This window comes from Patagioenas fasciata, chromosome 6 (genome assembly GCF_037038585.1).
Source record: "Patagioenas fasciata isolate bPatFas1 chromosome 6, bPatFas1.hap1, whole genome shotgun sequence".
NCBI lineage: Eukaryota > Metazoa > Chordata > Aves > Columbiformes > Columbidae > Patagioenas > Patagioenas fasciata.
Genome location: NC_092525.1, coordinates 18,394,537 through 18,408,578, shown reverse-complemented (window position 1 = coordinate 18,408,578; position 14,042 = coordinate 18,394,537). Strand labels below are relative to the sequence as shown.

At 38.9% G+C, this 14,042-nt stretch overlaps 1 protein-coding gene across 3 annotated transcripts in view; it reads right to left on the bottom strand.

Moving 5' to 3' along the window:
- Nucleotides 1-14,014, bottom strand: part of ITGB3BP (integrin subunit beta 3 binding protein) — a 28,294-nt gene extending 14,280 nt beyond the window's left edge. For 2 of the 3 annotated variants that reach the window (XM_065842365.2, XM_065842367.2), the window contains exons 1-4: nt 13,900-14,014; nt 8,960-9,002; nt 6,180-6,318; nt 346-418 (exon numbers count right to left, since the gene is read on the bottom strand). In XM_065842365.2, coding sequence (XP_065698437.1) covers nt 346-418; nt 6,180-6,318; nt 8,960-9,002; nt 13,900-13,904 — 260 coding nt within the window. In that variant the 5' untranslated portion in view covers nt 13,905-14,014. Of the gene's footprint in view, nt 1-345; nt 419-6,179; nt 6,319-8,959; nt 9,003-9,365; nt 9,574-13,899 lie in introns of those variants that run through there. The other variant, XM_071810084.1, reaches the window with a different exon arrangement.
- Between the last annotated feature and the right edge of the window lie 28 nt (nt 14,015-14,042).

Below are 14,042 nucleotides of genomic sequence, written 5' to 3'. Positions count from 1 at the left end.
AGATCAAACAATGCTAACAACATACGACAGTAGCAGCCTTACTACTAACACATTTTTTCACTTCTCCTACTTGCATCTGTCGAGTTTAGGAAAACGGTTTATCAGATACTTCACCTGAAACATTTAAGTGCTTTACTAACTGCGGACTGCCCAAAGTCCAATAACGTCAGGGAGTTTATAGCTTAAAATAAGATTGTGGTAGAAAATACAAGAATTTAAAAGATTTTACAAAGCAAACACGCCTGTGGAATTACTTTTGGTTTTAATAATTATTAATTTCTGTATGAAATGTTAACCTTTCGTAAGTGAAAATCACGGCACTCACAACACACTTAGTACACTTACGCATCCTGCTCTGTTTGAGGCTGCCCTCTTCTGGGTAATCTGCTCTCTGAATCGTTCTCCTCGGTTTTATCTCCTAGGAGGTTCACAAGAAAAGAAAAGAAACAATAAGGATGAAAATAAGATATTGAGTATTTGAAGCACATGAAAAAGGTCTAAGTATGAACCCTGACTGTTCAGTGATCTTTTAGGAAGAGAAAAAACCCCAAAACTCAAGTACAAAGCAGGGCAGATTCCCTTGTATTGAAACTCACCAAGTTCGCTACAATTTACTCCTTTGAATTTGACCTCTTATCAATTCACATTATATTAATATTTGTGGAAACCTTAGGATTATAGTATTAATAACCGGAAGTTAGTATAATATTTCTGATGCGTAGTTACTGTGTTCTACGGAGATTTTTGTTTTTAAATGCTGTTAACTGCCTAAGCACAGTATATTAGCACAGAGCATTATCAAGAAAATACTCTAACGACTGAGCAATGTAACCTCCATTTTCCTTTAATAAAAAGTGCTTGGCCCCCAACTCCATCTTGTAAACAACTACAAAGAGATACTGCAAATTACTTCCAAAGGCTCTGACATGCTATATTGACAACATAGTATTCTAGCTCATCATATCATGGGGTGTAATAAATCATATGCCAGTTGCTATTATTCTGCATGGGGAGACATATTTCTCCATCTCAGTGCACTGATATTTTGAGCAGTTGCCCGTTTCTGTGAAGGAACAGGAACAGGATATTACCACAAAACTCTATTCCCATGGATTTGTTAATAAAAACAAGGCTCACATATGGTGTTGGTAATTTGGTGTCACTGTAGGTTGGACATTCTTAGATGACCAGATTCCAAGATGAGTATCTAACACAGATGCTTTCCAAAAGCAGGTGGACAGGGGGATGTTTTCGGTGACGCTGATCAGGTTAAGAAAACTAGTGCTGCACTGAAATAACATCTTTGGCTCACTGCCATCTACTTGAGATTGTCCAACAGTCACTTAAAAAGCCCTCTTTACATGTGTTGTTATGTATAGCAATACACCCCTAATCACAAGACTTTCTCAATTCACATCTGTTTACACAACCTATCACGGCCTATACGATTCAGATATAAATAATATTGGAAAAAAACAGATTAAAATTTTGTGTTATGTATGAGTTACTATTACTTTTAAAGTCAGTACACCCTCCGACTAGTGTATCAGGAGGGTGATGTGCCGGCAGAGACTGCATCCCTCCTAAGAATTTCCCCCTCAACAGTCACATTCTCAGTCTCTCCTTTGCTGCTGCTCCCTTTTCTTGACACAGTTCTATTCTCCTGTGCCATGGATTTCTTTTGGACCTGAGACTCTAATTAAAGATACAATGGTGGAGGTGATGGCATACATACAAAGAGGGAGAGGAATTATTCATGCTTTTTTTTTTCTGATAACAGTTTTGCCCTTAAACAATGAGATCATTAGTGCATTCGACAATTAACGACTTAAAACTGCACACCAGTAATTCTGTACTTGTAGCCAATCAGACTCTACTCGTTGATCCAAGACCCAAGAAAAATCCTATTTTTTCTGGTGCCAAAGAAGTTTACAAGGTGCTTTAATTTAGTTCTTATCTACTGTCCTTCCAACAGATATAGACACATTCTTACAAACACTTCATACCAAACAGCTGTTATTTTAAGGTGAAATTCACCTTTAAGTGAAATATTTGGAGGAAACTACAACAGGTCTTCACTGTGGCCTTAACAAATGCATTGATCCTAGAACAGACCCTCAGGAATGAGGCACTTTGCATACCCCACTGTAAGACGCCTCCTTTCTGACCATCAGACTAAAAAAAAGAGAGGCTACATTAAGCATTAAACATTTTGATTTCTTCTTGCTAGTTCTAAATTATTACACACAACTATCAGCACTCAAGGATAGATTAACATTTAATTTTAATATTTCGTAAAACATTTAAAAATGTCTCAGAATGACAAGGTGCTATAAAAGTTTAAGCTGTTCCACTACAGCAGCTAAAGGTTAAGACCCCAAAAGATTTAATTTTAAAACCAAATACTCGTAGAACTTGCACTTTAATCACTCATCAATTATCAAACAGATACTACTTTTAAACCAGTAGTATGGAATGGTAGCACCCTGGATTGATTTGAATAAAAATAAATCAATTTAAAGTAGATGTTCAAAATGCTAGCCAACAATGATGAGAAACTAGTGAGGATTTAGTATTGTTATTTTAGAAATTTATGTCATAAAAGGGTTGTGAGATTTTTGGGTAGCTGATAATATGTGAATTATCAGGCTGCCCAATAGGACATATATATAGGACAGCATCGTAAGGACACACTGTCTTATAATTGGGTTGGTTCATCTCTTCTTCTAAAATAAACGCCGCTTTTGAATAACCTTAGCGTTCTGTAGGTATTGAGTCTTTTGTGAGGCGCTCCTTCACACTGTTATTCGAAAGAAAGTCATATTCGCAAGACAAGTAGTTTCCATCTGTCTCCCCAGAGATAAATGCCTGCAACTTTGTGTACTTCACACAATGCAAAATAAGTTTTCGTAGCTCATGGTATGGGTTTTGTAATAATTTTCATTCAGTTGTTTTCTCACATATTGGTCACAGAAAAATAGAATCTAGATTATACTCTAACAGGTGATATGCATAATCTATTAAAACACTACAATACTTAAACTAGAAGTGTCTTTTCAGAAGAAGAGAAATTGTGTGTTTAAAAGGATGACCTGAAACCTGTGATCTAAGAGGAAGGCTTATATATTATACCACCATCTTGTAGCTACACGAACACAGGGAAAAAAAAAGATGGCTAGTACTGTATTACTGAATAATTATCCATCTAAATGTCACCCAGGATCATGTGATCAGTCTTTTTATAGGCAAAAAGAATGTTCCCCGATGTCCATACTTAATATCAGTATGGAAATATAGTACGTGTTCACCTTTCCCATTGCCATCCCACTAGACAGGCATTTTAATACAAGACATTTTGCCCCCTTTCCTCTTTCACCTCAGAGATAAGGCATGTCGTGCAAATGCTGAACATGTTTTAAAACTTGTAGTAGATTTTGAAACGTTTGTGTATTATCATGTGTTGTGTCACCAAAGTGGCACCGAATAAAACTAAAGGGAAAAGGTCATTAAAGCAGGTAATTACAAATTACAAACAGTAATGCTCTGAAATTTGGTCCATCTTTTTGAAACGCCCTGTACTTTAAAGCCCTGATAAAATGTCATTAAAGATTTCTGGATATGAGCTAAGTGGAAGCGTGGACATACCCACTGTGCCAAATAATCACCTTTTTAGGAGTCAAGAGGAAAGAAACCATTAGTTTTGAGAGGAGGAATTGTTCACAAGACAGGGCAGGTACTGAGGCACAGATCCTGACTTTCTAGCAGACAGAGGCTTGCTCCCTCCATCCCAAACCAGGAAGCACATAATCCAGGCCTTTGGCTGCAAATCTCAGCATGGTTCTCAAAAGGCCACAAAATTAAATACGCATCAACAGCATATATATTAAATTTTGTGAAGGCAAGGGTGTTCTAAAATACAGGTCCTTTCAAGAGAGCAGGTTTGCACAACTAGTTGAGACGCTATCACTTACTGAAAGAATGGGGAGAAATCAGTCTAATTCTTCCTGCAAATGCTTCTTGGAACGTCAACAGTTGAAACAATCATTTTCATACTGGTTCCAGGGGTAAATGCCCAATTCAAACGTATTACACTGGCGTAGAACAACAGCCATTCTGGGGAGAACTGGAGTCAGCACAGAGCTTGCCAGGAAAGTTGTGAATGTCACAAAGTTGCGAGTGGTCACAAAAAAAAAGACTCCGTTAAAACTGTTGGACAACCAGATGATGACGACACAAAGCTGGGTCATAATGAAGATGGGCAGCACAATAAAGAATTAGGATATAGCAGCTTCTGTTTATTTTCCTAGCATGACTACTTATTAGAAAAAACAAACCAAAGCCCCTGCACACAGGTCTGTAGCTATGTGTAGCTATGCTGCCACCAAAACACCCGACATTGCCGCGCTTCCTCCAGCTCTCTGCTATTTTTAATGAGGAAAAAGGATGTCAAGCTCAGATTGCAGTACTTTCAGCACAAAGCCTTCCAGTAATTTCCATTTCTAGTTCCTCCAGTTTTGACAGAATCCCAAAATTTCATTATAACATTCTTTTAAAACAAAACAAAAATCCCTTTTTTCCTAGAGGAAAAAGCCACTTTTTCAGGTCCCTCACGAGAGCATATGGTGCAATAGCTACTGCAAAATCTGCAGACATCTAGATAAATTTCAAACAGTGGTTATTCTATCCTGCTCAGAATATTTCTACTCATCATAATTCATGAATGTTAGTGAGGCCTCAATTACTGCACATAAATTCCAAAATATATGGGGCATAAAAAGCACTTTAACCCAACAAAAAAGGCAGAACAAGAACTGATGGCTCAAAATTAAAGCCAGACAAATTCAAAATCAGACAGGAGATTTTTGTTTTTAATAGCGAAGGTAATTGAACAAGGCACTTGCTAACAAGGGAAGTGATGGATTTTTATTATTATTATTGTTGTTTTTCAAATAATTTGAAGTCATCAAATCAAGACTTAAACAGCTTTCTAGGACTTGTACTGCAAAGAAATAAAAGATCTTGGGCTCTATATGGGAAAGATTACAAGGAAGCCTCTTCATTGTTTTGTTTTGTTTTTTTTTTTTTAATATTAAAAAGTCACAGCAGATGACCTAATGGTTCCCTAACACTTAAAAAGATCACAACCTATATAGTCATAAAGGTAGATCAGCCTACTGAAAATATACTTCTTGAGCAGTCATAGATTGCCTCAAAAACTGTGGCTGTGTAACTAAGTGGTCATATATCCTAAAGTAAACTAGAAATAATATAATTATCAGAAGGCATATTTTTTAGAGCTAATGACATTCGGTGTTACATTAGCTAAATGAAAAATTGCCCTCAAGTGCCTTACTATGAAAAACAATAGAAAAAAATATGCAAAAGAATGCAAAGCCTCCCTTTTAGCTTTGATTTGATAAAATCTATGTAACTTTCAATATTTATAGAGAAAGGCTCAGAGCTGAGAAATGCTCTGTGTATGTATGAATGCATGCACACATTTATTTTACTGGTAAGAATGGCTAAGCCTGTCCGTCCACTGGAAACCTGGAAGCACATAAACCAGGACTTGCATTGCAAAACTCAACTCTCAAAGGGCCACAAAATTAAACATGCCTCAGATGCACACATTTTTTCTTTCCAGCTTTCCTGACCAGGAGAGAGTCCAGACCTCAACTGTGGATTATAAAAACTGCCTTGCAAGAGTAAACTAGGACTTCCTTGCAATAATCTGAAGTGGCACTTAGCAACCTCAGAACAACTCCACCTATACTCTGAAGAAGAACTGATGTCACCGTCAAGTAGTACATACCAGTCCTGCTGATGAAAGGTGGGACTTACAAAGCAAGCAAGCAAAGCACAGCGTTAGCATAAACATGCCTAACCTGTGGGATTAATGCAATTATTGACAAAAATACCAGTGTAGGGATGTTTTTTTGCTGAGCCAAAGTCAAGCATTTTTAAATATTGATCAACAGAAAGCAAAACTTGTTTTATAAACATCCCCAAGATTTATAATAAAAATACTCAAGTTTTAAAAATCAACATTGGCTTTTCCAAAAGAGATTACAATTCTTTAAAAGGAAAAAGAAATTGAACATGCCACAAGAGATGTAAGTTACTAAATCAAGCCAATAACCAGAAAAATGTTGCAATAAGAAAGACAATGTTCAACTAACCATTTGATGGGTGATTTGTGAGATTTTGTGCATTATGGCTCATGGGAGATGAAAATGGACTCATTTGGCATGTTCCTGTTGTTGGTGAGTAAGACTTCAGATTTTTCTTTTTGGTCTTCAAAGGTGTTGCATCAGGTGGCTAAAACGTAGCAAAAGAGAAAGAATCTAGATGAATATTGGCAAAAGATAAATTACCTACGTCCATCTCAACCTACAACAGTTGCAAATTTCCCTTCTGGAAACTAAACACACGCTGCCTTCTACCTTTCCTATCAGTAGAGTTACATATTGCACCCCAGAAGAACCAGTCGGCAATTCTGAAATTTTAACTGGGATTATCTGGAGCACAGTTCATTCTCTAGATTCGATGCTGAATTGAAACTCTGAGAAACTGGGACTTCACTGCACTGCTAATATACAGAAAAAAAAACCCAAAACAAAACAACAAACCAAAACCACATTTTCGTAGCACATAAAGGGCTTCTGCTCTAGTAGCAACTTGATTCCAACTGAGAAGAATAATGATTATTGTCAAAAAGAAGATGTACACAGAAATAGGACACTTAAAGGAGACTCCATTGGCACCAGTTGCACTCTAAAGTCATCTCACACTCTTAGAAACCACCAATTAAGTGGCTACAGGATTATCCAGGTAGCTGAATTTGAAGTTTTAAGCAATATGCTTATTAGAAGACTGACAGTACTTCACTGTTACTTAACCAGCTGATCCAGTAATTAAACAAAAGATTAGAATGTACACCGGGTAGCGAGCTGGAAAACACGGCTTCAGAATGCCGGGTTTCCCATTCCTGCCTAGGTTTGGTTTCAAGGAGACACAGTCACTTGGCTGCTTCCAAAGCAGACTGGCCACCTCTAGAAAGGAGAACACGATCAGTGCACAACTGATTTCATTGTATTAACATGTAAATAATGAAAAGACATTCTGGGCAAAACCGCTTTTTCCAGCCCCTTTCAAAATTTTCTTGAGAGCTGAAAGGGCTGTGTAAATGCAGCGAAACAGCCTTATTTTTCCTAGTTTAGTGATTTTTTTCCCCCACCCTTGGAAACACAGAATCATCAAAGCCAATCTTCAGCCTCTTGTCACTAGTATTTTGCCACAAACAGGTTAAATAAATGTTTCAAATCTTTAAATTAAAAACTAATTGCAGTAAAGTATCAATGCCACTTTAGGCATTCAAATATCATCAAATCTCCTTTGAAAAAGAATCTCCAAACTGCTTACACTTTCAGGATATTTTTCCTGCTTGAACAGGAGTCACCTTGGCCACCATATTTGGATATGAACTAAGACCCCTGGGAGCACTTAGCTGGAAAAAGTTACTGTAGTACTTAAAAGGCCAGTATTTATTTGGCAGCAAGAATTTATCTTCCAGGAAGTAGAGTCTCAGTCCCATTATGCAATTTTTAATCAGTACACTTTAAATCTTTGACATGCACCTGTTAGAGGCATTGTATGAACTAAAAATCACAGCATAAACCTCTGTTACTGAGATTCCAGTAAAAGCTTTATCATTCAAATGGGCTTTTGTTAAGCTTTTGGCTGCACAAGGACCTGAACACAGGTTAACATCAAGTAAATCTTTATTTTCATCTTACGGGTAGGGGGCAGGGAAGGAGGAGCTTTCAGGCAGAAAAAGAATTGCATGTCATTTCAGCTGGACCACTCATCTACAAAAACATCCCTACAGCCCAAGAAACAGATGCAAAATTACAGTCACAGCTGCATTCTGAGCAGAACAAGTTGGGTAATGGTACACTAAGCTGCTAATTAAATTGCTAATGATTTTTTTTAGTGCCACTGCGGTATTTTGCCACCTTTGTTTAAATTTCAAAAAGCAAACCAAAAAACTACATGGAAAATTCTTAAAATGGCAAATTTCTATTTTGCTAAACACCAGTGAGACCTCCAAATATACGCTACATATAAACAAATCTCTTCAAAAGGCCACAGACGTGGAGATTTATTTGGAGCTCATTTGCTGACCAGCTATTTTGCTCTATGTACTTTTCTAATTTTTCCTTCCTTTAAACACTGCCATCCTCACAGCTCCTCTGTCTTGATGTCTGCAGCACCACCCACTGTTGGTAAGAGCAGATAAAAAACTGACATATGTCATGACATGCTGGTACTGGGAGGATACTATAGCTGCATTTACAGAAAATAATAGCAACAGTACAATTTTATTTTTATTGTGATAACTGTGGTGAAATTTATAGCAGTGTTAGTACTTTATGGTTTCATTATGCCAGATTAGCTGAGGGAGGTAATTATGTCCTTGACATGAAAATGCCTTTAATGTTTTCATTTCAATTTTGCAGTTTATAATATGCAGATTACAGCATTATCGTAATTCCATATTGTTATACGTACAATTACAGGGCAGAACATTTGCTTCCAGGATGATGGAGCTAATTTCTAATAAATGATTTCACCAAGGATCTTTGCTCATTCAGCTCTTTGGTAAATAGTGATGGCAATAAAAATATGCACATTTCTCCACTGATTTTCAAGTGATTCATGCAGATATACATTACTTAAAGCCAGGCATTTTTATGACAAACGGAATACAATAAGTTGTATACTAATATTTTCAGCAATCATTTTGTGTCTAGTGAAGATTTTTCTAGACAACCACCAATCTGTAAGAATATAATGCAACTCTAATGAAATATCATGTTTATATACATGTGTGCATATAGATAGATATACACACACATATATACAGGCCAGATAATTCCATACACAAAAAAATACTTACATTATCATTTCTAACAGTGTCCAGCTTTAATGCTCTCTTAACTCTGCAAGAGAAAAATACGGGCAAGTTTTATGGTCATCAGGAGACAAAGACTTCTGGTAGTAAGGTCTATAATCTGCAATTTTAAAGACATTTTCCTTTCTTGTGCTTCACATTTTTTCTTACTACACAAGAAAACTAATCGCATTCAAAGCAAATACACTAACTCATTAAAATACTGTGTAACACTGCGTAACAAAAATGTTGCTTGTTTAGAAGGATAAAGTGTTTGGATATGAAAATCCAATTCTCCATTTTATACTAGAGATAAAAATCAAGCCACTGAAGCGAAATTGCATTGTATATTTGTCTCTTTCTCAAAGATGATAAACAATGAAAAAATGCAAAAATATTATCATTTACATACCTTCTGAGCAAGGGCTGAAATTATTTTGCCATTAGTAGAAATAACGCATTAGGCATTGAAAGCACAGGTACAGCCAAGGTGAAAAAAGTAGTTCTTCCCATCATTTCAGCTCTTAACATGATTCAGTGCTACCAGACTATCACTTAACTGGGGAACAGATGCTCTATGTCTTTACAGGTCCCCAAACCATAAGAAACTATTTTTTAGTCTTCTTCCCTATACGGATTGAGGAACACGCCAAGCTCTCTCTGCGAAATCTGCTCTGCTGAACTGGATGCCCAGCTGTTAATGGCAACGCTAGAAGAGGAAAGCTGAATATTTATAATACTTTATATCGTACAGCTGTCTTCTAAAGAGCAGTCATCAAAATTTTATTGAATGCAGACTAAATGCTCAAAGGAAAGAAAGGTCAACATAAATTAAGACTATTTTTCCCAGAGACACCCGAAACTTTCAAAGTACATTCCTAAATCTTAACAATAGTTTAAAGCATGATATAAAACAATGAGGAAAAAAATTTAAAATCTTCATAAGAACAATCCCCAAGAAACATATGTATTATATCAAATTAAATAAGATTTAGAAAATACATCATATTTCAAGAACTTAGTTCACAGTTTCCATCTTGAAAAAGAATGTTTTGACTTGTAAAGGATTAAGATGACTTAATTCCCTTAAAAATTTATGTTACTATTCCAAAACCGTAAACTTAAGTTTTGGGAAAATAGAATGAAAACACATCTTCGAAACATAACTCAGGTAAGGGTCTTACATGAATAGCATTTTACAACTGTCTCTATTACTAAAAGGAGAATACAAGCATTCTATCTTTAAAAAGCCAGTAAATAGGTAACATTTAAATTAAAAAAGCATCTGAAATTCTTGCCAAAGGGCAGTCAAAGCTGTCAGAGCTTGATGGAATTTTTTACAGTGTATTTATCTTTTAACTAGAACCCCATACTGCTTAAGGAATGCAGACTCCATTACATCTTCCACCCCAGTGGCAGCAGAGAAACATTATATTTATTAATACATCTACTCTGAAAGGATGCTCTAGGGGGCAATGCATTTGCATGTTGTACTAAGGCACATTACAATGGAAGCTTTTATGATAGACTTCAAAAGAAGATGGAAGCCAAAGTAAAGCAGAATCTAGACTCAATGTAGCTGTAGGATGAAGATAAATGAGAAACCACATGAAAATCCCACTAAATTATATACATTTAGAAGATTTCTTAGGGAGAAGGTTGTGGACTAGTCAAGGCTATGCTCTGTAAAGTCCGTTAAGTATTGTGTATAGGAACAGAGTTGCAGCCAGCCTGAATTTCTCTCTGCTGGCCTGGAAAATCCCTGCAAACATCCCAAGCCTCGCTCCAGGTGAGCACCTCAATGTTGGAAGGAGCTGCATAGACACAGTTTTGGCTTCAGGAGCTCAACTTTGCCTTGTTTTTCCCAATTCATCCTACCCAGCAGCCTGCTTTGCTTCTGGACTTCTTTTTTTTAGTGATTGTCTTTCTGATGGCACAATGTGAGAAGGTAAACTAGGACCACTGAAACAAAAGTTATCCAGACATCTAACGTGAAGAATCAGTTGGCCAAAGTGTCTTCTCTCAGGTCTTTCAAAAAATGAACATGGAGAAAAATCAATACATGTATCTAGGTGCAAAGAAAATTCCTAAAGTATTTTAGGAAACACCATGGAGGAAGAGCACCAGCTCCAGTTCTGTTCGTCTTTTTTATATGGCTGGACAAGCCTTGCTTTGGCTATGGTGTAGAATCAAGTGTTAGAGGATGAACAAGAACAGGAGATTGAAAGATGAGGCGTTTGCAATGACAGTACACAAGAACTCATTTACCAGAGTTTCATATCCTGGAATTGGTTCAAAATTCCCTGACCAGGCTTAATTTATTTTCTTAACTATGCAGAGTATGACGGCCAGTGTCTATAGCTAACTGTTCAACCTGCAATGATTATTTTGCCCATGATATTTATCAAGTTAGAGAACTACATATTACTGCTATAGCATATTGGTCATCTATCATTTCAGGTCAGATTGTCAGCTCCTTTGCTAATACCAGGAGACCTTTATTCACTTGAAAAGTGCTTTGATGAAACCACTTACATGAGGAACTGCTTAACAGTGAGAGTCTAGGTATGCAGTTTAAGTTCCTATAAAGAAATAGGGTGTTTTTTATACTGTTTTTTAATTCCACATGTACTTAACTTTCTGTCCTTCACAATTCATTTATGAATCAACGCAATGGTAACAGATATAAGGCACAAAAAAGAGCATACAGAATCAGGTACTTGATTATATTATTTCATTAAAAATACCCTAGAGACTGTTGTAGTGAATTTTGAAGCAATTTCAGTCAGCTTCCTCTCCACCGGGGAAAAAAGAAAACTCCTCTATGCTATTTACATATTGCTTCATCTTCAAAACCTGCCAGCAAAAATGACTTATTAATTGAAAAAGCAGAAAAAATGGATTATCATTTTCTATGTTCAGCTTAGATGGTAGTTAAGCTCACTGTACAAACAGTGAGAAACAGACTCAAACTCCCCAAAAATCCCAAAGCATGTTTATTGATGTTTCCTTTTTCTTGCTATTGTCTGGTGTGATTACTTCAACTTCCAGTGGTCAAGAGAAAGCCTTGCAGAAGTTGGAACCTATGTTAGCTCTAACATAAGCTATCTTTGAAATCACATAAAAAGCTGTTAACTTGGACAATATCTGAGGCCTATATATAGACATCCTCAGTCTCATGGCCTCACCTTACTGCTTTTGAAGTTAACAACATTCTATGTATTTTCTTTATTCTTCTTCAGAAGCCCACAATTAGCAAATATACACAAGAATAACTTCTTTATGCTGAGGGTGGTGAGAGCCTGGCCCAGGTTGGCCAGAGAGGTGGTGGATGCCCCATCCCTGGAGACATCCCAGGCCAGGCTGGACGGGGCTCTGAGCAACCTGAACTGGTGAAGATGCCCCTGCTCATGGCAGGGGTGGCACTGGGAGAGCTGGGAAGGTCCCTTCAACACAAACCATCCTGTGATTCTATGATTCCACGATTCTAAGAATGGCATCAGACTTACATGACTATTGCTTGATGAATTGCAAGAACAGGAGAACTATGAACAGGACTTACTCCTATGGGAGACCACAGGAACTATCTGAAAGTTGGTCTCTTTTTCCAAGTAGCAAGTGACAGGACAAGAGGAAATGGTCTCAAGTTGCTGCAGCAGAGGTTTAGATTGGATATTAGGAAAAAATTCTTCCTGGGAAGGGTTGTTGGGCATTGGAACAGGCTGCCCAGGGCAGTGGTGGAGTCACCATCCCTGGAGGGGTTTAAAAGGCATTTAGATGAGGTTCTTAGGGACATGGTTCAGTGCTAGAGTTAGGTTATGGTTGGACTCTCTGATCTGGAAGGTCTCTTCCAACTAGAATTATTCTAAGAGATACAGCCTGATGGAAAATGGACACGGAACACTTTATGCCCTTATCTCCACAGGCCTGCAAGACCTTCCCACAATAGCACAAAGCCCAGGAGTCACTCAGCACAACCCATCCGTGCCATGTCTCCTGCTGCTCTTCCACCCCCTACCACAGAGTCTCACAGGATTTATCCACAGGGTGAGCAGAGATAAACAAACTCCTCTCAGCTGGGGAAGCTGGAAGCAGACACAGAATCATTTTGGTTGGAAGAGATCCTTAGGATCATCTAGTCCAACCATAACCTAACTCTGGCACTAACCCATGTCCCTAAGAACCTCACTGACACATCTTTTAAACACCTCCAGGGATGGTGACTCCACCACTGCCCTGGGCAGCCTGTTCCAATGCCTGACAACTCCTTCCAGGAAGAAATTGTTCCTAAGATCCGACCTCAACCTCCCCTGGCACAACTTGAGGCCGTTTCCTGTGGTCCTGGCGCTTATTCCTTGGGAGCAGAGCCCGACCCCCCCTGGCTCCAAGCTCCTTTCAGGCAGTTCAGAGATCAGAAGGTCTCCCCTCAGCTCCTGTTCTCCAGGCTGAATCCCCCAGGTCTCTCAGCTGCTCCCATCACACTTGTGTTCCAGCCCCTTTCCTTTCTCTGAACTTGCTCCAGCACCTCAAGGGTTTTCCTGTAGTGAACATACAGAAAACTACCACCCATACCTGTGGGCATCACCCACCCAACCTCTCTCCGGATAACGGCTCTGCCCCAAGGCGCCACCATCTTAAATACTTCTCATCCAACCGCTGAAAAGACAGAGCTGCAAACAAAATCCGCCCTTCCCCACGCACTGCCGTGCTCCTCCTCCCCCGGGATAACCCGACGAGCCCAATTTTCCTCAGATAACAAGATCACTGCCGTGTGAGAAGCCCGCAGGGCGCCGGGGAGCAGCGCTCGCCTCACCGCTTCCCCCGCGGGCCCTCCCGCCCCAACGGCTCCCGGAGCCTGTCAGGGGCTGCCCCGCTGCGGAAAACGGTGGCTGAAGCTGAACTCAACCCGAGCTTAACCCGCTCTCCCTCCCGTCCCCGATACCTACGACATCGTGGAGCTCCCGCCGCCTTTTGCAGATCTCCCGCCGCCTTTTGCAGATCTCCCGCCTTGCTCCGCCGCCGTGCACCGGACAAACACCGCCGGCTGGAAACGGCGCTGAGAGGGCGGGACGCGGCCCCAGAGGGGCGG